The sequence below is a fragment of the Betta splendens genome, chromosome 1, assembly GCF_900634795.4.
Source record: "Betta splendens chromosome 1, fBetSpl5.4, whole genome shotgun sequence".
NCBI lineage: Eukaryota > Metazoa > Chordata > Actinopteri > Anabantiformes > Osphronemidae > Betta > Betta splendens.
This window is the reverse complement of record NC_040881.3, coordinates 8,623,048-8,648,229: the sequence shown is the minus strand read 5'-3', so window position 1 is coordinate 8,648,229 and position 25,182 is coordinate 8,623,048. Positions and strand designations below refer to the sequence as shown.

Here is a 25,182-nt window from a genome sequence, read left to right as displayed (position 1 = left end):
CGAGCTTCTGTTACAAAAGCTTAGTGGACTTAACCCCTGGTGAATGGGAATGAAAGAATTTTGGGGATTATTTTTTAATTTCTGGGATTTTGAGTAACTTTTATACTTAAACACAGTACAGCTAAAATATAAATATTTGTTATTGCGCAATAACAATTCATAAATAATGTGCTTTTGTATAAATATTTTAAACAATGGATATTTAGACAGACATGTACAAAGTGTTATACAAATATAACCGTCAGAACCTTTATTTTGCCCATGCACAGAAATAGCTTTTCAAGAAATATGCAATAAGAAGTTTATTGAATATATAAGACAAATAAATATTTAATTAAGAAATATGTAGCAACTCTCATATACAATCCCAGAAAGACAAACATTAGCATCAGCATAAATCCAATGCTTGAAAGACAGACAGTTTTAATTACAGATATGTTTTCCCAAGGCTTGTTCTTGTTCAATATACAAAGCTCCCACACAAGCTTTACATTTCTTGCTGGTGCAGGTAAGGTTTGCTTTCCGGAATGTGGCAAAACATATGAAAAGGTAAATGTTATTTACTTCATTTAATTATTTTCCTGTTATTTGCTTGCCTCCCAGGATTAACTCTCCACTGAGCTGCACTACCAAATGCACTTATACAGTTTATGCTCGGTGGGGTTTTATGCTGGTTTAATTACATGTAGTCTAAAACAATGTCTGGCGCTCAAACCACTGTTGCTATATAATGTAACATATCATGTTAGTAACGGCTCGTCTGTATATTTGGTAGCATTGACACAAACACCCGTAGCTGCAATACTGAAAGTGCTAAATCAGTATTCTGTGCAGTACACTGCAATATCACAAAGAAGTAAAATAAATAATACATTCATTACAATAAATACTAAACTCCAACACAATACAGAAAAGGTCTGAGTGATGTCTTAGTAGAGAACTCAGACAACAGTGTACAGCAGCAATTGTTGAATCCAGCTGAGAGTAACAGATGATAAATCAACTAGTGCATTGTACATAACAACAAATAAGCTCTTGTCTACTTCTAAAATAACTTCACCTAGTTTCTTAAAGACCAACAGCTCATCAGGTTAAACATTGTGGTTACAGGGCTGTGTGACCCCAGAACTCAGAACATGTGTTTCAGCTCTACCTTAAGACTGACTGGTATCCAAAAGTGAAAGTATTCTCCAAACAGTAGAAAAGATATTTAAAAAGATAAAAGACAATTAAATGAATGAAAAGGTTAAAATAATAGTAACTTAACCATTTGTGTTTAATCATTTAACACTACTTATTGTACTGTAGCACCAGACTCACTACGTCTAGGACTGCTATAGTGTATGCTTACAGTACTACTATGCTACTGTAGTTGGCCACCTTAGCAGAAACATACCTCCAAAGTCCACTTAGGTGTAAGACCTTCAAGTTAAACAGACCAACTATTTGATTAAATATGTGTTGTAGTTTGTGGCCGTTTTATTGGAGGTTTATGCAGGGCTATAGAGCCCCCCATTCATCAGCGGGTGGAAATTCGTTCACCTCCCCCACCTCTGTGAGTGCCTGCTCTCCAAGCAGAAATGTCAGTTTGTATCTCATGCGAACTTTCTCCTGCAGAAAACACATACATATGTAAGTCATTATCTTAAAAATGGGTAAAACCATGCTCAAGTAAAGTTGTAAATTAAGCTTTTTTTGTACCTTGAGAGGATTGGCAAGCAACATGACCTGAGTGATGGCAGCAGGGGGAAGGATTGGGTTAAAGGGAGCCAACTCTGTCCCCGATGGTGGCTGCAACCTCACTTTCATGGTCTAAAGAAAGTAAACATTCATTAGAAGCCGCTTCCCACACAGAATGCATTTTCAGGCAAATATTTAATTTCACAAGTTGAAAATCTTCCAATCGAATGCTAAACAGTATAAATATAAACACACACTGTTGCTTCCTACGTAGCGACTGTGGTATCACACTTGTAGTGAGTTTCACCTTGGGTACAGCAGCCTGCAGAACAATGCCTTTGACTGGCAACGGGGCCGTGTTAAGCATGGATGCCACCATCACCAGTACGTCAGGTCTGCCTGGTGGGCAGTCGGCAGCAAAATGCAGCAGTAGGCGGACGCCATTCTTGTCGTAGGCTGTCACAGGACACATTTTACCTGACATTTTGCACACAAATAGAGAAGAAGAAATGTAACTACAGTACTTCACAACAATGAGTTGGTAGTTTGTTTTACGTCTAAAAAAATGCTTCCCATTACCCCCTATGTGAAGTTTGGTGGTTATTACTTTCAGAACAGAAACAAGCTTATTTTTTAGTTGTGTGCATGTTATTACTGTCACCACCAAGTGGCACTAGTCGCAAACCAGTATAACCAAAGTCTCAATTTTTAATTAGACTGCCTTGTTTTCCTATAGCCTGTTCTAGGATTTAAAGTGTCCAAGCTCATTATCTCTGCAGCAATGTCCCTGATACAGCCAAGTCTTGCAAACACAGTACTGTAGCTGACTGTTAGGCTTGCTGGTATGGCCTTTTAGAATTGTACCTAGTACTACTACAGGACCATTTTTATCAGACTGACATGAGGATCAAGCTGATTTCCTAGAACTCACTTGGCTTGATGGCATCCAATGGGACAAAGACACTAGCCAGGGATGCTTCCTGTCCCCTGGCTGGACTAGCCTCGCTCAGGGTTAGGAGGGGAGACAGAGAGCGCAAAAGAGGGCTGTCGTCTGCCACACTCTTCTCTGGTGTGCAGGTGGATGTTGTGGAAAAAAAAGTACCGCTAGACAAAGTACTAGAGATGGGGAGACCATCAGTCTTGGCCAGCAAGCTGCCGAAGTCTGTCATCACAATGGGTGTACTGTGTGGACTTAAGAGAGAAAGAAAATGATTGGTTCTACAAATTTAAAAGACTAAAAGCAGCAAGAGTGATAATTGAATCTAACATTTCAAAGCCCACACACTCTTGTTAATAATCTTAGAAAAGAAACAACCTCAGCATAAAATAAAGTCAACTGATATCTGAATAGGAGGCAGCACACACACACAAAGGCGGCTTCAAAACAAGCATTCACAAATTGGTTTTAGGAACAAAGTGAGTTAAGAAGTGCTCTGAAGTTTTCTAAGCATTTATCAGGGTCTTTCAGAGAGTGCTGTGAATTATGCTCCTCGGTTGGAGAATTCAAAACTCTGCTCACCTGCCAAGAGTAAAACTCCCATTGACATCCAAAAAGACTTACTTGTAGTATTTTCATCAAGGCCAATCATGCCAAACATTAAAAACCTATTGAATGCACCAAGGCTATGCATCACACGCACTAACCAAAAATAATTCACAAAATATACAACTATAGGTAATAAAAAATGTAATATTCCATTCATAGCTGGCATAACTCACATTTTAGCATTGCCCAGATCCAGCAAGGCAAGATCTTGCAGATTGTGACTGAGAGAAGATGAAGGAGACTGCAAAGCTCCATGTGAAGTAGACACCTTTTGTCCTGTGACATGTGTAGATTGGGGAGCAGGAGAAGCCGTGCTGAATGACTGAGACAAGGCAGCTGGCACACAGGAGGTCAGTAATGAACTGTTTGGAGGTGGGAATAGGACTGATTGTGTTGAAACGGTTTCTATAGAAACAGGGGATGTAGTGAAGACCGGATCAGGAAAGCTCAAGGAAGATGTGGAGGACTTGACAGTGGTAACTGGAGCAACGGTCGCAGAGAGGACATCTGGAATAAGTGAAGGTGTACAAACGGTTGGACCAGAAGATGAAGCAGTGTCAAAGAGATGCAACTCCTGACTGGAATCCTAGAAAGCATATTTAAAATAAACACAGAAAACCATAAGATCACAACTGACATTAGTGCAAATTATTGCTATTAATTGAAATACCTGTATCTGATTGAGGTTTCCATGGTTTGTTAAAGAAGGTGTAGTAGAAACAGGTTCACCAAGGCCTGAAACGTGTCCACACATAAACAGACTGTTCTTCAATTACATTGTGAGATTTCTGTTCCTTTCGTATGTTTTTAAAAACACAGACTCGTGGCACAATATAGTGCTTGTGACCTAAAGACAGTAGTTCTTCATCCAGCAGAGAGAGTGCAGCAGAGGGTGCGTGGAGGTTTTCAGACTGACGGTCAGCAGCAGCAGAGCCACACAGCGAGCCAGCAGGAAGAGGCAGAGGAGCGGCCAGGGGTTGTTGTTCCGCTGGAGAGGGGCTTTGGACGCCTAGACCAGTCAGGTCGATTAAAATCTCTGAATGGTGTGTGCTGCCAGTGCCTGTCAGGAGAAGAAAAGACCGGAACAATTTAAAATAATAGAGGTATTCAGTCAGATAATGCTTTGTGTGAGTCTATCGATGAAATATCTCAACGAATTCCAGAGCCAAATGTTCTCCTTATAACGTTTTAAAGTCACCTCGTCTGGCTGGTGGTTGTGCTTCTTCAGTCTCTCCATTTATTTTCTGTCCTTCCACAATCTTCTTATAGGAATTAATACAGTGGGAGAGGTCATCACTGGCCTGCAGGATTTCTCCTGGCAATTACATTCAAAAAGTTTATTTACTCAAAACAAATACAAATATTCAGAGTCTACCAAATCTTGTTTAAAACTGTCTTCAAGCAAGTGGGCGCCTTGGCACAAGGCCTGTTTAATGAGCATTTATGAAAATGATGTAGCATAGTGACATTTTCAAATTCAACAGGGCTAAATAAAAGCTTTCTTACCCAGACTGGAGTCATTATCTTCCGTCTCAGTAGCAAGGTTAAACACTGACTGCCTAAGTTTGTCACAGTCGGCATAAAGCTCCTGCAAAAATAAATGAATACATAAAAGTGAAAATCAACAGTTAATGTCTGGATACATAAAGACCCTTCCCGTATGAGACTATTTAATTTTCACGCATATGGAAATTTATATTTATTTCTATAATGGTACAAGTATATGACTTATAAATATAGAACAGGACTGTCTCAAGTTGAGCCCCTTTCCATTGCTTCCTTTAAAATGTATTAAACTGTATTAATTCATTAGAAGCTTGGGGTTATTTAGGCAAAGTCTGGAGTGAAGTGTTTTAAAAAAGGTAAATTAAGGCAAAAACACAAGCAATGTTTTTTTCTCAAAAGGTTATGGTACACTAATAGACCTTAATGAGTTCCTTGTCTTCTTCTGCAGAGTCGTCTGGGCTGAAGTGAGCAAGCATCTCATTAAGGAGTTTGACACTGTTGCTGACTGCCTCCAGTGTACTTTTTAGCTTTACAGCTTTCTGCATCCTGACTTCATCCTGAGGGGAAACAAGAACGCAAGTGCCGTTTGTTGTTACAAATCAATACAGTGTTAATTTAGAAAGTATTAAACACAATCCACATGCGCGCACGCACACAAATAGTTACTCTGCATTTACACACCTCCTTCACCATATTCTTGATAAGACGATTAGCCTCTTGCAGATCTTCAGGTTTTTTGCTCTTCAGCAGCTCTGATAGTCTCTGCTCAGAGGTGTGACAATGATCAAAAAGTAAATATTTCAGGCCTTTTCCCATATGCATCAGAGTGACACCAGTCCCAGTCAGAACAACTCAGCCCACTGATTAACTGCTGTCAGCGCAACATGGAGCTGTGACTTGTTTTGGTGCACTGCCAAGTAAAAGGATCACGGACGTTAACCCACATAACCTAATACTATTCACTGCATGCCCTTAAGCAAATAGTTTGCAATTGATGCAAGAGCAAGACTTAGAAAGACTCCAACAAAAATTTGAACCATTCAGAAGGAATGATTCAAATTAACTACAGAGACAAAACAAATGAGTCTTTGTTAGAACGAGATTCCAGTATAATGACATTATGAATAACCATTTTTAAAATAGCTTGGACCTTTTTCCATTCTATTACCTTTAACATAGTTAACAATGGGGACCTAGTGTTCCCTTTTTTATGGTTATGATTAACTGTGTAGAAGACATGAATTTTAACATTAAGTGAACTAAGTACTGAGAAGCAGCTCAGTGTTGCATATTTAAAACAATTTTCAGACATTAACCTTGTTTTGCATCAAATATAACATGATTCTAGATTAATGGGCATTGATTTGGTTGCCTTTAATCAACTTGTTTCAACAATGAAAAATATGAAGAAAAGAAACGGCCAGAATAGAAAAAAGCTGACAACATGCAGGTCTAGAGTGGATAGACTGGTAAGTGTTTAGGTAAGGCTGGTCACCTGTTAGACATCATGACACGTGACTGGTCGGTCTAGGAAGAAGGGACGTGTGTCTGACCCCACTAATCCCAAACAGTCAGAGTAACAAGGAACAGTAAAAACTGTCTTACTGTCAATGGTAATAATGACATCTTTTAGCACCCACTGTAGGCAGTAGTTAACAGGTTATATCCAGTTGTGGTTTAATGTAACAGATGTTTGCTGGATTAGTGAGTTGGCTGAATTTAGGTTCATGTTTAGTGAGCACGTGAAATATTGTATACTGTCAAACTATTAAAAAAACGTTTAGGCCCCAAAACAATGTCCCTTAACTGAAACGCACACATATTTACTAAACACACATAAAGATCTTCTGGCACATCTTCACACACCTTTTATTACTATACACACTGTGTATAATCAAACTAAAGCAAAACTCCAGCTCCACTGTTTTTTCACCTCAGCTTGCTGCATTCTTAGATGTCAGACTTTTTTCTGAACACAGATAAACTTTAGAAAGGCAGAAAAGGAATTAAGTCAACCTAAATCTGTTTCTGTGGTAGAAACAGAGCTATTTGCAGAGAGTTGCAGTTTTCACACATTCAGATCCCAAAATAATTTCTTACCTTACTCTTCTTCTCATCATCAAACACAGGATTCCTGGGTCGAGGAGAGGGCGACGGTATTAGTGTAGCATCAGGAGAAATTTCTGGGTCACCTATAACAATACCTAGAAAATCAAAATAAATAGCAATTGTCAGAGTGATTATTTTATTTTAAACATCAAGCATCTTAAGTGTGTTATTATCTTATCAGCACATTGACTGTATTATTGGAAGTGGATGATGTCTCACCCTGCGATTTCAGCATCTGATAAGCTTCACAGATCTTTGCTTCATCTGGTAATGACAGCGTCCAACTGTACAGCATCTCGATTACTTTTGTCTTCACGGTTTCTGATACTTTTTCTCCCAAGTACTAAAAAAATAAGAAATGTACAATTGGAACGACTAGAACTACAACAAACCCTGAATAATGGGGCCGCAGCCCTTTAAGTTGTGCGCTGAACATTCACAGTACTCACTTTGGGTGAGACCACCTTAATTAATTCATTTAAAAACCTAAATTTTCCAACTTCATTGTGAAACCTGCGCCCACAGTTCTTCATACAGGCCTCAAGAACCTGCACGAGGAAAACAAACTCAAATAAACACAGTTCATCAGCGCTTACTTACTGTATACTGTACAAAATGTGTAAGATTAGACAGAATGATTTCACTACGGACCAGTAACGCTTGCATGGCCTCCCATTCTTGAGGCGACTGAATCTTGTGAGCCAGCAGTCTAACGGATATTTGTGGACTGAAAAATCCAAAACACACTCCATTACAAACACGTGAGGGTACAATCTCAAGAACCTTATTAAAAGCTGGATGTGTTTAGCACAATGAGCACGCAGAACAGCAGCGCCGGACGGGCGTGACTCAGTGCTGCTGGAGACACTGCCTTTATTGAATAAATGTGACCCTACCCTTCCAGCTCCTTATTGATTTGGTCACAAAATCCCATTATATACTCCCAGTCCTCCTGCCTGTTAGAAGGGTTGGTGGCTTTGTCTGAGAAGGACAAGAACACAGCATCTCATCATTATTGATCCCTGATAGAACCTCAGATGTTGCCAGAGCCTCTATTAACGCTACACAGGCGTCGATAGACACCAGAGGCTTGTGTTGAATGATCTTGGCCAAGGTTTAGGTCAATCCTCCTGCAGCTCTAACCCCAGAGAGACCGAGGCAGCCTCCTGTTATCCTAAGAGTTGAGCTAATCTTAGCTTGTTAGTGTGACCCCACACACCTCACTGATCGGGGTGTGTTTTATGTGTTTATTATGACGAGGCCAGGCGGCCGCGGCTTCGCATGCGTTTCCACACAAATACGATGAAAGTGGAGCAAACTTCAAAGCTGAATGTGCGTAGCGGTGCCTGTCGGCTGCCGCCAGCTCCCCTGGCTGTGACAGAGGCGTTATTACGACGCTAGAAGCACGTCACGGGGCTTCGGCTGCGGCTGCGGCCACCTACGAGTGTGCGGCATCGAAGCGCAAGCCTCTGCGATCAATAAATGACGCAAGAAAGGAGCGTCAACATGCACTTACTGAGCCAGGACTCCAGCGACTCTCCGTCACCCGCCATGTTTGCGCCGTCACGAGGGCAGCGCGTCACTCGTGCTGCTTTCACGTACTGTCCGACACGCGAGTGTTCATGACGGCAACTTCAAAGACCTAAGACCAAGAACTTTACATAAAAAACAAATTCAAGCTCCAGCGGAACAGAAGACTTCATGGAATAGATTTTAACATAGCTACCTGTGCGAGTTTGTATCATGCCAGCTTCTCTGCTTGTCATATATGCGGAGCGATATGAGGTCTGCCTGGTTGGCTGAGTCGCGGCTGAACCTCTCATTCTACATCGTTATCTCCTAGGCGCACATTTTTTTAAATCTCAGGCGTAAATCTAGGATTGAGCCCGTGCGCCATCCAAAGTTTCACGTGTTGGGTCTAATTGTTAGCGAACTACTTTAGCGTTTTGTGTTTTGTTGTCATCCCGGTGGAGAAAAGTATATTTTTTCTGTTAACAAGGATTCTTCATAAGTACCAGTGGTTATTCACTTTTCACAGTTTGGCATTACCTGTGGGAGCCACCTTGAGCCCATGGCACAGACTTCAGTGTAGTGTTGAGAACATGAACCACTCGCCTGCCTCCAGTCCAGCTTGTTTAACACTGTTAATTCGTGGTAATGTGGTGGTGCTAAAAGCTCAGACAATGAGTATTTACTGTGTGGTGACAGTATGCAGTAGTATGTAATTGGTCTGGCAGTAGTCACTGGTAGTAGTCTGTATATTACGTACCTCAGGCAAAGTTCAAACCAAACACATCCAGAGCTGGTAAAAATATCTTTCAAACTCATTACATCACTATAACTATTATTTAGCTCCACCCTGTGTACACTTAACAATTAAGTGTCCAGAATCTGTGACATCCACAACAGTTTTTGCTTTGCACAGGTCGCAGCTCTTCACAGTCGGCTATAGTTCCTTTCAGCTACAAGACGTTACAAAATATTGAAAACATTATTACTTAATTAATACACGCCATTAATACAGGGGTGACCCACCAAAAATGAAAATATGAGGAGTCTGAATCTCCATTGAAGTGAAATAAATCTACAGTGATCTTAAGAGTTATTAAACACATACTATGTCTGTCACTCACTCACTCACTCACTCACTCACTCACTCACTCACTCACTCACTCACTCACTCTGAAAATGTGACATTGGGGCAATAGGGCAAAATAGTCCATCACAGGGCCCCATACAGAGAGACACAATCACTCACTCCCACACTCACACCTGCCAATTTACAATGTCCAATCGATCTTTGGACTGTGAGAGGAACCCATGCAGACACAGGGAGAACTTGCAAACTTCACGCAGAAAGGCGCACGGAAAGTTTTCGAGGCCGAGGAAAATTTTGATTCAACTATAGAATTCCACATTCAGTAATGTAAACCTATATGACACTAACAAAAATATGAATGTGTATAATAGTAGAGAGAAATGTATAATAGTAGAATTGAGGGATGTGACATCAGTTGCTTTGCCTTATAACTCTCATCACTGAATTGAAATGTGTGTGTGTGTGTGTGTGTGTGTGTGTGTGTGTGTGTGTGTGTGTGTGTGTGTGTGTGTGTGTGTGTGTGTGTGTGTGTGTGTGTGTGTGTGTGTTTCACTAATATAACTGTACAAATGTACTACAATTACACTAGAACTCATCAGCACCATGCTTTTCTCTGATATTGAAAACATATAATTGCTCGTCCTTACAATTCAGCCTTTACTATTCCTCCAAGGCCCTCCCATACAGTCATCTTGCCTATTATTGACACAAAGCATATTTAAATTGATAAATGAATGTGAGCACTGACATTGAAAAAATTTGCTTAAAGGTGCATTCAAGGGTCCTTATCTAATTTGCAGGTTCTCTGCCAGTCGTTCCCTTTCTCTCTTTCTCTCTCTCTCTCTCTCTCTCTCTCTCTCTCTCTCTCTCTCTCTCTCTCTCTCTCTCTCTCTCTCTCTTACCACACCACACTTTCTGTTCCCCACACCTGTGCCTGCCCTTCAGCCGCCCAGTGATTTCACTGTGGATGAACTGCACTGCAGTTTACTTAGGCGCTCAATAACACATTTGACAGTGGGTTGATTTCAGAGCAACCTGGATGTGATTCATGTTAATAATCAAACTTAAATTATACTCACACTCATGCATTCAAGGATTTCTTAATAATTTGTGTTTTGCTCAAAAGAGCTCCACGAAGAGTAGATGCACAGTGAGCCTTCTCTTTAGTTTTATGAAAAGGGACTTATCATTCAGCATTAGTATAAGGGGCAGCTTATGGCCTTGGAGAACCTCTTCTAAAAGCAGCAATGCTTTCAGCTACAGCAAAAGAACATCAGCACACAGAAGATGCTCATAATGACCACACTGAAACAACATGATTATTGTACTGTTTATCGTGGATATTCATTCAAAGGTTGACACAGTTTTTAATGACTCTTTGATGTAAAGGTTCTTTTTTTCCTTCTGATAGTCTGTCACTTTAGACATCAGGTTCAAGGTTATCAGATGTGCTGCATTTGCTACAGAACCAGAATGAATGGAACTAGTGGTGCATATTGCAGTGTACAGTATGATAAAATATGCAGTACTGTATCATCAATGCTCAGATCCTTTGAGTGTGACCTACCAGAGGTCAGGTCAGACTTGTCTGCATGTTAGCAAAGCCTATTAAATTTCCAGCATCAACAAGGCCTTTACAGTCAAAATAAAATCAGTGTGCGCAAGACCTTCCATTCAACTGATGGTTCAATCAGTTCAATCAAGAATAAGGCTCTGCACTTGCTTGTGGGGCTTCACTGTGGTGCAGTACACTGCAAGAGGAAGTTAAAAAACATGTCTGCATCAAGGTACATGAGATATGTGGGTGAATGCAAATCTAAATAAAAACAGTGTGAAAAAGAATGAGCTAAATCAAGAATCGGCAAGTGAACTCCGAGAGCACAGAGATGAGCTTATTTTGCCTGACCTTGCACTGTGGGTGCATACATTTGCTGCTGAAGGAGGTGTTCAAGGCTCGAACTCTCACAGGGGACGAGCAATGTTGTCTATAATTAGTAGTAGCTTGGACGACGTCTTACTCTCACACGCTCCCACACCCTAATTGGCTTGTAAAGACTTGTCCCGTCTGTCTGCGCCCTCCTGTCCAACAGACCGCTGTAAAGTAAAGTAAAGTAAAGTAAATGTAAAGTAAAACCATTACCTACAGAGAGAGACACACAAAAAAGGCATCACTCTCAGATTGCTTCCATCACAGGGTACAGATCATACGAGAGCTGTAGGAAATCACAGCTGCTGCAAAATACTGCACCAACTTTCAATTAGTGAATCCAAAGAAATTTGAAGATTTAAATGAATCTGGATACAGTTCGTTGATGCACATTGGGCTACTGGGGATGTTAATCATTTCCTGAAACCATTCATGTGACGATGTAATATATTTTGTAAAACCGCTGTGAAATTAGCAGATCAATGCAAGACTGAAGAAATGAAGAATTTAATGGAACCACAGGCATCAGCCAAAGGCTCTGTCAAAGTTTCTCTGAAGTTTCAACAATGCCTAAAAGCACCCAGAGAGAGGAAGGACAATTCAGACCCTCCATGGATTCCGGTGTGCAACAAGAATATTGTGTTTCTGTCACAAGGATGTTACGGTACTTCCACATGTGAACAAGTGTTTATTTCCCTCTGCCTTATTACTCTTTGCCTGTGAGTTACCTTCAGGTGCTCTTGGCTTTTTTGACCCTGGGCTGGATTTCAAATTTGCCTCTGGCCACTTTTGAAAAATGTATCACTCTGACTAAGACTGGTTTAAGTATCTGGATATCAATCTGCCTCTGGCCACTTATATACTGTTGCGATGTCTACTCGATTGTTAGGACTTGTTCCTTGTCTTCCACAAAAACAAAACAATTAACTTTTACAGCAGGAGGATTGAAATGAACCCTTTACTTTCTCCAGCACTTTGTTTTTGTGTCTGTTTTTGTGCTTGTTCCTCACAAGTTCATTTAGACACAGAGAAAGCGAGTGACTCAGCCTGTGTTTTGAGCTGAATGACTGATGACACCCTGCATTCGTAACACATGCCAGCAGCAGTTATTAGAGCCTGATACGTCTGCGTCACAGCACAGTATGTTCCCACTTTACGCTGATGGTCTCTGGATGGTGGTTCAGGGACCGTTTCTGTATGCGTTTCAAATGCATGGTCTGCAGGTCTTCCTTTGTGTCTTTGAGCAGAGCGAGGGGGGGGGGGGGGGGGGCACTAATGTGTGGTCAAAGGAGGCTGGTCCTTCCTTTCAAGTCAAAGATATATCCAATTCTGTGGGTTCACTTTGTTATTTCAGGCATGCACACATCATGCCTGACACGAATAACGTTGATGATCCAAAGTACATTAAACACTGTACAGTATTTGAGCTGTTGCTGGTGATATGTGTCTACCTGAGCTCATGCCTTCTAAGAAATTATTTATGCGTCATCACACAAGTGATGTAACTTTGGAAAATGGCATTCTGAACGTCAGAGTGAGTCAGGCAGAGCAGGAATGCACTTTGTGCATTTATAGAGTTCTTTTTAATCTAGTTGACTTGAATTGAGACTTATGGAAGTGTTACACCTGGGAACAATTTTGTCTGGGTCCTCAACATGAGGGGGGTACAGTAAGGAACCATGCTTCATGGTGGGATCATCTCAAAAGCACAAAATAAAAGAAGGCTGCAGATGGGATGCATCTAAGTTTCCTAACTGGAGGGACACGAAAATCCCCTTATTTATTTTAATCCAGTTTTTAGAAAGTAAACACAGCCTTAGAACCCAAGGCTGAACATGGACTAAAGGAAAGAAAGACAAAGAGTGGAAAACAGAAGGAGATGGAATGATGCAAACATTTAAGCCTCACTTCAGCTGAGACGCTGGGAGCAGCGGCGACTACTGTCTGTGCCACTGAGCCACAGATATGTGAAATGAATAACAAATGAAGCCCCAGTCACAATAGAGCCCTAAGCCTCTTAAAGCACAGACCATCAGGTACTTGTCCACCTCATTACAGGAAATGACTCTTACATGTTTCTGTAGGCAGTGGAGAAAGGGCATGAGATTAACCACAATATTGGATAGCATCTGTGCTTACTCTTTAGTTTGAAGAACTGACTGTAAAAAGGCAAACGCTAATGAGCTAATTTGTTACGTATTTTGAAGCTGTATGAGCTTTTACAATCTTACCACTCATTTACGTCTAGAAACACAAAAAGGCCGGAGACTGGAGGCTGTTCACATTTCCCTCTCACTATTATAAGGGTGTACCTTTAGTAGCACTTTGCAAACCAACACTAAAGGAACCCTTGACAGGCTGATATGGAGCAAAATGAGACAACAGGTGGAAAAATGAAATATGGAAATACGTGAAAAATATTGATGAGATAAAGGAAATGAGTTGAGAGTTTCAGCTAGACCCCATGCTCTCACTCTCCCTATAAACAGCACCAGCATCGACTTCAACTGTTTCTTTTCACTGAGCAGTAACAAAGTCTCTGCGTTTAATGTGCTGGTCTGATTTTGCAGAGAAAAATCTGCCTTCAGGTAATAATGGCAGACATCGCTGGGGTTCTGATCCAGCTTGTTAGAGTTGCTGGCGTGAACCTTTAAGAGGGTCCATTTAGTTGTTTACTCTGTGCCATCAAGTCTAGAAGCAAAGGAATAGAAGAAATAGTCTTTACAACAATGAGCAAATAAAGCCTGATTTAGTTTAACACCCCTTTCACATTGTATTACTGTAATGGTCTGTCCTGGTTCACTTCATCATCATTCAGTGGGCTATGAATGGATTTTCAAGCAGCCTCAAGTGTGTGAATGCAACTACTATTCCATAAATGAAACTAGTTTCACATTTACAGTATGACAAATCACGGAGGCGGTAAGGTTGTTCCAGGACAGACGATTGTGTGTGTGTGTCTGTGTTGGAGGCATGACAATGATGACAGGCAGGTCAGAGGAGAATCAGACTGAGAGGCTTTGAATGTCTAGGGATGGAGAGGTTGAAAAACATTTGATAACAAGACATAATAAAGACAGGAAGGCGGCGGCTTATCATGGAGACGACTGATGCTCTGCCAGAGACGCCATCAAACATGATGCACTTTAATGGACCGTCTGCTTCCTCCTGCAGAAAGGTACCGCCTGTGAAAGCTCTGACATCAAATGAGAGGTTTGGTTCAAGACAGATGGCCACTGGAAACTGCAGCATCATTCTAAAAAAGATTTGAGTTTGCAGAGGAATTGTATATTTATATATTAACAGCCTCAGCTTCCCAGGGAAAGATCAAAAAACAACCTTTATCAACGAATGAAATATTCTTATGTGGGTTAGAAGTCGAACATGTTTTTTGCTGAATTTCAATAAAGATGTTGTGAATTATTATGTGTTATCCTTTCTCCAACCTTAACTTTGTGCTGTGGGTGCAGAAATTTATTTTAATTAGTTTTCAAACACTATTGTAGTCATGAAAGTGGATGTTGAAATTAACAACAAAACTAGACAGTGGATGGGTTTTAAATCATTAGGCATTGTGTTGAAATCACTCAAGTTGGAGCTGGCTCAAGGTTTTGCACCTTCAAATTCACAGCGAGCTGAGCTACTTGTTATTATTTGGTGCTCACAGATCACTCAGGGCACTTTTCACGCAGATGTTTTCCTTGACTTAGTGCTCCTTCCTCTCTGATAGTCAGACGGCTCATTGCATCACGCCTTTGTGGTGTGTGCACTGATCTCCAGCCTGTTTTTGGTTTGTTGATGTGCACGATCAACATCCATGTTTATAATTAGCTTTTTGCATTATTTTTATTTTCCTTCATTTTTATAACCCCCCCCCCCCCTTCGTGGCGTGTACATCGACAGATTGGGACAAGGTGGACACGAATGAACATTTCACTGATGTTCATGATGATGTTCGCTGACTGTGCTATGATTTCTTGGGGGTTAGAAGTTTCAGCAGCCTCTGCTTTACTTAGATATTCATTTCTCTTTAGACATAACTGAAACATTTTACTTTTCTTTTATTCATAAGCATCGCATCAGTAACACCAACACTAATGTTACATCTCACAAGTGTCCCCTACATTATGACACTATTTGCATGTCAAATAGAGTTTGCGGTTGCAGAGATAAATTCATTTGAATGTAGCTATCCCATTTTTCAGAAAACCCTTAGAAAACAACCTCGGGCTTAAAAGCTTAAGATCGGGAGAAAAACAGGCTGCTGACGACTACAAACAAGGCTAGAGTGGAGGACCCACATGCAACGACCCAGGGACAAAAACATAGATACAAATAGTTTTATTAATAACTGAAATAATTCAAAGAAGGTTAATAAACTCAGAGCGCTGCTAGAGTACAGTATACATACAGGAACTAATATACACAAACAACTAAACTAGAAACCATTGCAGGGCAGAGGGAAAACTCAATAGACTAAAATCTTAAACATGGACGCACACAAGAACAACACACACAAGGACCAGACAAACCTTACTGGGGACAGGAACACAAAACATGGGAAACTTGGGACACAACTGGCGTACACATAGCATATCATGTCGCCGGGCTCCTGGTTATCACCTCCATTTCCTGTTTTATTTTGCATACAGTTCCGGTTCTATCCTGCCATGTTTAGTTCCAGTTTTACTTCTGGTCACGTTTGTAATTTACCATTGTATTCACCTCATTCGTCTGCCAGATAGCTGCATATACCCACCACTGTCCAGCGTTTGTTTCTTGATCCTGCTCCTGTTTTTGACCGACCGCCTTGTCCCGTTTGTACTTTTGCTAAGCTAACATGCTAACGACCATTGCCTGCTACTCACCGGTGTCTGCCCGCTCCCTGCTATACTGTTGCCACTGCCTTACCTGTGTAACGACCTTGGCCTGTACCTGGACCCTGCCTTGTATTAAAAACAGACTTGTCTCAGAGCTTTGTCTATGGGTCCGCTGCATTCGGATTTCTGACCGTTCTAAAGCTTTAAAACAGATCTTTTAGGAAGTAGAGCCAGGTCAGGAGGCCGCCCAAAAGCTGGTTAATCTGAGACAGGGCAGACAGAGCACTCCAAAGTACTGTATGCTATTGACTTCTGCACGCTGGTGTCTGAAACAGGCTGGGATGCTACCGCTATTCAAGATTCATTTCCTTGTAGCTGAGGCCTGTTACCACCTTGTGGTCCTCGGTCACACCCGAAAGATGCTACTCGCAGTCAAGGTGGCCCTGGAAGAGTGGTGACATTGGTTAGAGGGGGCGACGCAACCCTTCCTGGTAAACACTGACCATGAGATTCTGGAGTACACTTTACGGACCCCGGTAGAGCCCTGCGGGGCTATAACGCATGAAATAGGCTCTGGGGTCCATAGGTTTTAAGACTGCTAAGAACTCACAACAGGGCGTTTTCAGACCGGTCCCTCTTTCTTGATTGAACTAACGTTTGTCACAAACACACGATGGAGGAAGGACCCAAATGCACAGCGTCGACTTGGTTAAGATCAAAAGTTTAATACTCGAGGTCAGGCAGGCAAAGGTCATACACGTAGCAGGCAAAAACTAGATCCGACAAGGAGTAGACAAAGGCGAGGTCAAAACTTACGGCACTGGATTGTCAGAGGCTGGACTAAAGGCAAGGTCGGTAACAAACTAGGTCAGACACGGAACACAAGATGCTGGAATGCTGGTCAAAACAACGCAGACAATCTGGCAAGGTACTGGGGTGAGAGGTGGTGCTTAAATACTTGATGACTAATTACTGATGATACACAGGTGATGTTAACAATGACCGGACGTAAAGCTGAGTTAACTGCGTAAGGATGCTAAACAGGAAATGGTACAAACTAAAACCGGAAATGAATAAGAACGTAACTAAGAAACATGAACTGTGACAATATTCCTAACAGGAAAACCATGTCACGAACCAGGATGACACAAAACAGACAAAAACGCAGTTGCCGCCTTGGTGATGTAGAGGCCGAGTCATCACATCCACTGGAGGGCGTACATCAAACAACTTTCTTTAACCTCACCTCTCCTCCATATACTGACATCAAACCTTCTAATCTCTTTTTATTTGTGAATTGGCGCCTTGCAAATAAAGTGAATTGAAACTAATTGCATTGAATTTTAAGAAGTTTCTAACAGAGCGCTTTGAAAGCTCAGAACAATCTATGTTGTATTGCACTTATTGTTTTTTTTTTTTCCAAGGACTGCCTTAGATTACCTTAGATGAACATAAAGCATTGGATAACAAAGCTCTAAGGTCACGTAAAATATTTTCCATGTTACACAGTCAATCAGTATGTGTGTCTTCAAAGGGTTCTTTTTCCATAATAGGGACAAACACAAAGACTCGGAGCCGTGTGTTTTTTTATGGAACAACATTTCTCATTTTGAGAAAGAAAGACGCGTATTAGTGTTGATGTACGAGGCTTGAAGGTTGCTCTGTGGGACGACTTCATTTGAAGCTCCAGGCAGCCCTGTCCTCACAGTTCAGGAGGTTCAGAGAGAGATTCTGTTCATTGATTTTTATGGCAGACTGGTAAAGCCTGGTAGAGCAGCAGCAGATGCAGAAAGTCGCCGGTTCCATCCCCCGCCTCCTGCACCAGTGGTGTCCTTGAGCAAGCCACTCCCCACCAGCTCCCCAATGGGTCAAATGCAGAGACAAATTTCGTTTACATGTGAAATGACCACTGACTAAGTGAATAATCTATTCTATTCAATTCTGAAAATTTTAGTCTGTATTTTTATTTACTATGAGTGAATGTGATGTTTAACGCAATGTGAGGAGGACAGAATGTTTCACCAGTTTATAGTAATAACTAATTATATAACAAGTTAATAGACTCTCTAATTTTACTTGAATGGACAGAGGCTTTGAAATACCATAGATGGGGATAAAGAGACATTAGATAATTAAAGCTAAAAGTAAAATTAAGATGATTGTGGTACAGCTCTTTAGACCTGCAAACCTGCCTTGCAGTAGTAATTATACTGTTATGAACAGTATGGAACTGAATCAGAGTGGAACCCAAACGCAGAGACCAGTGAAGCGCAGTCGAGGAGCAAGAAAGATTTTTTGTAAAAGGAGTAGCGAGCGCACACAAATACAAGCACTGATTGGCTTAAGCTGTGAAACTGATTTAACTGAAATAAGAACATGCAGCTTGAGCGGGGTGAAAACGAAACACTGCACACAGGCTACAGGGAAACAAAGTGAGTCTATGCTACTCAGTACAAACCGTGGAGAGAGTTCCGGAGTGAGGCTGGGTAACAGAACGAACTCACACTGGGCAATGACACACTAGCACACACCGATGGTCACACGTGGGTTTAGACGTCCATACAGAACCACCAGGAGCTTAATTAAGAGCACCTGCTCAGATGTGCGTTCAGGCACCAGAGCCCTGCAGCATCTCTGCTGGAGGGAGGAGAGTCCTAACAAACGCAGCTGCTTCCATACAAGCGCCCACAGACGAACAGATGTCCTTCACTGAGGTCCTGGAAAAGGTGGGAGTGACCTTTTTCACAAAAATCTGCTTTAAGACAATACAGTAGAAGTAATCTGTGAATGACAGGCAAAATAAGAGTTTACGCATTTAACTTACAGCTATGAGGACTGGACTGTAGGTAAAACCCACACATCAGTGTCCAAATCGTCTAGTTTAGGCACACAAGAACACGTGTGCACAGCAGTAAAAGACACCAGTGGCAATGACATCTTCCTCTCACAGGTCCAGCAAACAGTCTGAATGTCAACATCGAGGTTATGATTATCGCAGCTACACCTGAGAGTTTCCTCCTGTCTCTATTCTGGCCGTAGCTCTGTTGTGCATAGCAACTGTGCTATTTTTGCTGGCGCAGAGAGTGATAACGTGTTGAAAGGTTTTACTCAACCAGGTGACGCGGAACACTTGACTCAAGTCCAAAAAGGAATCAATACAACGATTCAACTTGAATCCCAACAGAAGCATCGGAAACCGTGGGTACATTTGTGTTCGTGATGTTCGGGCGACAGCTTGAGCGGAAATCATTTATAAATGTGGAATGAATGAGCCAAAAGGAGTTTGTTTACTTGATGGTACACTGTAACAAGACTGCTGTGAAATCTACTGTAACTTGCTGTAGTACATTACACAGAATGTGTTACTGCAGTAATGATCACAATGCCATAATTATAATTAAAAACAGCACTCTATTTTTATAGTAGGAAATATTGTTCTAATGTAAATAGCATATTTTAATCATTTATTTTCATGATTTAATTTATTGCAATAACAAAATTACAACTATTTGTGCAAATATATACAGTAAGCACTTGTTCAAGAACCAGTTGTTTTGCCCAAGTGGACATTAGAAGCACTGCTCTGGGTTTATCCTGACAAACAATCTGTAACAAACGACTCAAAAGAGCATTTTGTGACGTTTTGAAGTTAAAAAGCTGAGATACAGTACAAAACTAGCTCACTAGCAAACTAGCCGTAAAAGAACCGTGTGTGTGTGTGTGTGTGTGTGTGTGTGTGTGTGTGTGTGTGTGTGTGTGTGTGTGTGTGTGTGTGTAAGTTGCATTACTTAAATTAATGAACTTTTGCCCGATATTCTAATTTTTCAAGTATCATCAAACTATGTGAGTTTGAACTGATGAAAAAGGTGCAGATGTGATGGTGTCAAGTATTTGGCTGCTGACGGGCATGCAGGGTGGTTCAAAGACTGTTTAATATCCCATGTCTTCTGCTGAAAGTGACCAGAGAACTTCAGATGACTGTGCAGACTAACTGGTGGCTGGACACGGTGTTGCTTCAAATGACACCATCTTCACTAACACGAGCTGCTCTTTGAAAGTCCAGGAGAGTCTGTTCGAACAATATCTTTAAGCACCCAGAGGCCGTGCGTCATCCACCTCCGCTCCGCTCGGCTCCAGTCACACCTCAGCTGCCCGCGAGCGGCATTCATGCACCGCCGTGGGTCGATCCTCGGTCCGGATGATCTCCAAAGCGCCAAGGAAGTCATCCGGTGGCGGAGCAAACAGACCTCTGAGAGCGACTCAAGAGGAATGAAGAGGAACGTGGCAGAATTGTTATCAGCAGCTCACACGGGATCGGGTAGTGAGTCTGCGGTGCCCACATGATGTCACACAACCAGGAAGTTTAAGGCTTAAAATGGCGGCATGAATAAATAATGAAGCCTCTGGTTGGAAACATATGTTGTGGGTAGAAATAGAAGTGCACCAAAATGTCTATATGCTGTATGTTAGTGATTTGTCACAATTGAGATTACTATGACGCACAAAACGTAAAAAACGCAAAGTCCACAATCTCAGAAAATTAAAATATTGTGAAAAGGTTCAAAATTCTATTCTAATCTCAAATATGACAAATCACGGTTTGATCTTGCTTTGCATGTAATGAGTCTCATCTCATATATTAGTTTCACCTTTTAAGTTGCATCGCTGAAATAAAATGAAGTTTTGCGCGACATGCGGATCTTTTGAGTGTCACGTGTTCACCTCTCACATCTCGCGCGCCCGTGCCTTCATGAAAAGCAGCCTCCTGGTCCGAGCGCTCAGGTAGAGACGCGAGCTCGTTAACGGAGACGGGGACGCGTCACTAGGCACAAACACGGAGACCTTGGGGCTGTGACGCAGGCTTTCTCGAGGATAATCCACAAAGGCTCGTGAGAGCTTTTTACGGAACTTGTTCCAACTTTTCATTTCATGCTCGTGACCCTGGCTTATGGTATGTATTCATATTGTATATGAAGCACTTATAAGAATATTAGCACACAAAGTAGAGACGTATCCTTTTCCTTCTCATTTTCTCATCTGGCTGAATATGATGTTGTCTGAACTCATGTCGGAAACATGGCGTGTTATCTTTCCAGCCTCTTAAACGTGCTGCATTAAGCACCCGACCTTCTTGAACGCATGTTACACAGATGCACAGATCTACAGCCTCCAGCCTCATTTACAGCGCAGATCACGCCCAGCAACAGAGTTTAACTACTTACCCAACTTTAAATATCACTCTAACCTTGACTTATCAAGCCTCTGGCTTCAAACCAGCCGCCACCTGTTTCCACAAAGCCACTGCGTAAAACTACGCACGTAGAAAAACACACTTTCTGCGCTTCCATCGTGTTTTCAATTAACACGCGCCTCAGAATAGCCTCACGCCTTATTTATTCGCCTCACGACTCCCTATTACCCGCAATTAGAGCCGAACTGTTCCGCCTCTTGCGGGCTCTATCGCAGCACGCCAGTGACGAGACAGGAGTCAGTGAATTCATCCGTGGCCAAGTGGCGCATCGCCCCTCAGCGGCGGATGCGCAGCTCCGAGCGCGTCAAAGCGCGAGGTGGTTGTGAAAACGTGGATCAGTAATGAAGAATCTGTAGAATGCCCATTATACCGATTAACTCCCTCTATTTCCGCTTTTATCGTCACGCAGAACAGCACTCACTTTGCGTTGGCTCGATAATTTGTGACGCTCTCCTTGAATGGAGCGAGCAGATTTTACTGGGACTGACTTGTCATAAGCCGAGCGCATCCGCGGACGCGGGAGCGGCGCGGACGCGCGGACGCGCGGCTGCGTGTTCGCTGGAGCGCGGCGAGACAAGCATGTGTTCAGCTCCTACAACAGGACACCTGCAGCCTGGCTGGGACCCCGCGCACCGGCTGCGCCACTGCATTTGACTGGGGACGCAATAAGTGATGTTTTGCGTGTTCTAAGTTGGATGGTGTCTGAAATCAACGATGGATTTTTCTAACAGTTCAAAATTTGCCCTCGGGGACATTAATTCCACAACAGGTATGTCGAGCTTCAGCATCAATATTCTCCAAGCATCGGAACTAACCCAGGTGATACGACATTTGTGAATTAGAATTTGTGTGTGTGTGTGTGTGTGTGTGTGTGTGTGTGTGTGTGTGTGTGTGTGTGTGTGTGTGTGTGTGTGTGTGTGTGTGTGAAATCAATCGTACTGACACCATTGTTAAGTGTGATATAATTCTGGCTATTCCATAATTCAGACACCAGTCTTCTCAGGAGACTCCTACTGGCTAACGCTCTGTGTGCTACATACCGATACCCAAGTTTAACACATTACAATACAGCACAGACAGTGTAGCATTACTAATACCAGTACTTTGGTTTGACGGTCAACTTGTGCCCATCCGTTCCCTGTTTCCAGCTGCAGATGGGACCCACACCAGCAGCCCCATCCTCCCAGCCATCTTTGGCATCATCTGCTTACTGGGCATAAAGGGCAACTGCATCGTTATCTACACCATCATGAAGAGAACCAAATGTCGAGCCAAACTCACCGTTCCCGACATCTTCATCCTGAATTTGTCATTCGTTGATCTTCTGTTCCTTCTCGGGATGCCATTCCTCATCCACCAGTTGCTGGGCAACGGAAGCTGGCACTTTGGTGCCGCGATGTGTACGGTGATCACGGCGCTGGACTCCAACAGTCAGATAGTCAGTACCTACATACTCACTGTCATGACCCTCGACCGCTACTTGGCCACCGTCCACCCCATACGCTTCAACTACATCCGCACCCCGTTCGTGGCTGCGCTGGTCATTGGGCTGGTGTGGGCCCTGTCTCTCCTCACCATCATCCCCGTGTGGATGTACGCGGGCCTGATGTCCCTCCCGGACGGCCTGGTGGCCTGTGCCCTCCTTATGCCCGACCCAGTGACGGACACATACTGGTTCACGCTCTACCAGTTCTTCTTCGCCTTCGCCGTGCCCTTGCTCATCATCTGCCTGGTGTACTTCAAGATCCTCCAGCACATGTCCACCAGTGTGGCACCGCTGCCCCCGCAGAGTCTGCGGGTCCGCACCAAGAAGGTGACCCGGATGGCGGTGGCCATCTGCGTGGCGTTCTTCATCTGCTGGGCGCCTTTCTACATCCTGCAGCTCGTCCACCTAGGGGTGCAGAGGCCGAGCCTCGCTTTCTCCTACGCCTACAACATAGCCATCAGCATGGGCTACGCTAACAGCTGCATCAACCCCTTCCTCTACATCACGCTCGGTGAGGCGTTCAAGCGGCAGCTGCTCAGGGCCGTACGGCCCGTCAAGAGGAAGGGCCGCGTGGATCCGAGCCTCAGCGAAGGCGGCAGCGTGAACGTGAGAATGGTGCGCGAAGGGGCCCAGCAGGAGCGAGCGCCGCAGGGGAGGGCGCCCCGCGACGTGGCCCCGCGGTGAACGGGGGGTCACGCAAAGGCCGGTACCGAAACGCTCTGTTCAGTTTGTTTGCAGCCAGGACCATTTCTGTGCATGAACGCTTGCAGTGCAGTTAAAAGCGGTGAAATTGATTCGATAGCGATAGACTTTTGTATCAGTACCAGGTTGGAGATGATCCTCCTGGTGATGTTGTAATGAAGAAAATTGCTTTTCTTGTCTGAAGGAGATAAATTCAGCATAGGAATGAAATGAAAGCCTCTTGGTCAAATATCTCAGCATGGAAAATAACACTCTATTAAATAAAATAACAAGGTAATGGTCTTAATTATATTTAATTCATAGCTTATTAAGTCAACTTTAATCTGTACAGTATAATATTGTTCAATATTGTTCATTAATATACTTATATTACGATACGTGTTTGAACTAAATGCTTTGCTCACAGGTAATTTTGCAGCCTGTGCTTGTGTTCCCACCACTAACAGCCAGTGGAGATGATGTGCTGCCTGCTCACGGTTTGCATGAAGAGCACATGTCAGGGGCGGCTGCGTGTCTGCTCCCCAGTGACAAGAGATCACATCGTCATATTATACAATATATGCGTGCAAATCATGTCTATGCACGTGGAGGGTGAGACAAGCAGCTACGTTGCTCTGTGTATGTGCTCAGTGCAGACAAAGCAGCCACTGCATAGCTGGTTAATAGACCAAAAGGCACGACTTTACACTGCTAAAAATTCAACACTCAGGTTACAATGTCACAATGTAGATGTGTTTGATGCATCACTAGCATGTTTTAGAAGTTCACACATAACAAAGCAGTCTAGCTTGGATTGAAACTATTCATTGACACATTAACATTATTGAACAGCTGCATACAGACAGCACAGCTGTGCTAAAATGGGCTCCAGGTTCAGTCCAGGAACCGGTGACACACTGTATGGACACATGGGACAGAATCATGGGTCCTATTCTGTACACTCTGGTTTAAACCAAAGAACAATTACAATGAAACTACTTTGTCTTGGAACTCAAAAGATGGAAACAGTTTTTCTTGAGAAATCTTCTGTGACTTTGTACTTTCACTCCAAAGGTGAACAGTTTAAAATGTTTTCAATATCAGAGAAAAAACATGACGTGTGTTGTTATTGTGCTGCTGAGTTCTAGTGTAATTGTAGTACATTTGTATAGTTATATTTGTGAAATGATAACACACACACACACACACACACACACACACACACACACACACACACACACACACACACACACACACACACACACACACACACACACACCTGTTTATACTGTATTGTCTGTTATTCTGGAGCCTCACTGGTTGTTGTTTGTGTCATTTTGTAGACTTTACTGAGGACTAGCTATGCTCACTGTGTTTCTGCTCTGAGGCAGCAACAACGTGTTTTACTTTACATAAATGAAAACTGGTCACTTTTCACTGAAAGTGCTCTTCATCATCTAAAACAAAGCACTGATAGTTAGGGGTTCTTAGCCACAGGCCAACAACATAGCTTTATAACGTTATTGAAAACACTATTGGGGCTAATTGGTGACTGAAAAAACAAATTAGTCAGCAAA

At 42.6% G+C, this 25,182-nt stretch overlaps 2 protein-coding genes across 2 annotated transcripts; one reads left to right on the top strand and one right to left on the bottom strand.

The window, feature by feature from the left end:
- Nucleotides 1–224: 224 nt before the first annotated feature.
- Nucleotides 225–8,490, bottom strand: gga3a (golgi associated, gamma adaptin ear containing, ARF binding protein 3a). Its single transcript, XM_029157494.3, has 17 exons — nucleotides 8,358–8,490; nucleotides 7,738–7,822; nucleotides 7,493–7,568; nucleotides 7,291–7,389; nucleotides 7,061–7,184; nucleotides 6,833–6,936; nucleotides 5,414–5,494; nucleotides 5,152–5,289; nucleotides 4,733–4,814; nucleotides 4,425–4,541; nucleotides 4,074–4,286; nucleotides 3,897–3,961; nucleotides 3,400–3,812; nucleotides 2,612–2,871; nucleotides 1,988–2,157; nucleotides 1,702–1,812; nucleotides 225–1,611 (listed from the first exon to the last, which is right to left on the bottom strand). The coding sequence occupies exons 1-17, from the start codon at nucleotides 8,392–8,394 to the stop codon at nucleotides 1,501–1,503; spliced, it is 2,286 nt and encodes a 761-aa protein (XP_029013327.1). The 5' UTR covers nucleotides 8,395–8,490; the 3' UTR covers nucleotides 225–1,500.
- Nucleotides 8,491–20,939: 12,449 nt separating this feature from the next.
- mchr1a (melanin-concentrating hormone receptor 1a) lies at nucleotides 20,940–23,969 on the top strand. The gene is made up of 2 exons (XM_029163309.3): nucleotides 20,940–22,207; nucleotides 22,587–23,969. Exons 1-2 carry the CDS (start codon nucleotides 22,153–22,155, stop codon nucleotides 23,606–23,608), a joined length of 1,077 nt encoding a protein of 358 aa, XP_029019142.1. The 5' UTR covers nucleotides 20,940–22,152; the 3' UTR covers nucleotides 23,609–23,969.
- Nucleotides 23,970–25,182: the final 1,213 nt, after the last annotated feature.

What these genes read in the sequence shown, in the direction of transcription:
- gga3a (XM_029157494.3), bottom strand. Translation starts at nt 8,394, where the DNA reads ATGGCGGGTGACGGAGAGTCGCTGGAGTCCTGGCTCA. An exon ending in TTAAGGTGGTCTCACCCAAA is followed by an intron (nt 7,185 to 7,290) that starts GTGAGTACTGTG and finishes TTATTTTTTTAG; the next exon opens with TACTTGGGAGAAAAAGTATC. An exon ending in GATCTGGGCAATGCTAAAAT is followed by an intron (nt 2,872 to 3,399) that starts GTGAGTTATGCC and finishes TTCTCTCTTAAG; the next exon opens with TCCACACAGTACACCCATTG.
- mchr1a (XM_029163309.3), top strand. Translation starts at nt 22,153, where the DNA reads ATGGATTTTTCTAACAGTTCAAAATTTGCCCTCGGGGACATTAATTCC. An exon ending in GGACATTAATTCCACAACAG is followed by an intron (nt 22,208 to 22,586) that starts GTATGTCGAGCT and finishes CCCTGTTTCCAG; the next exon opens with CTGCAGATGGGACCCACACC.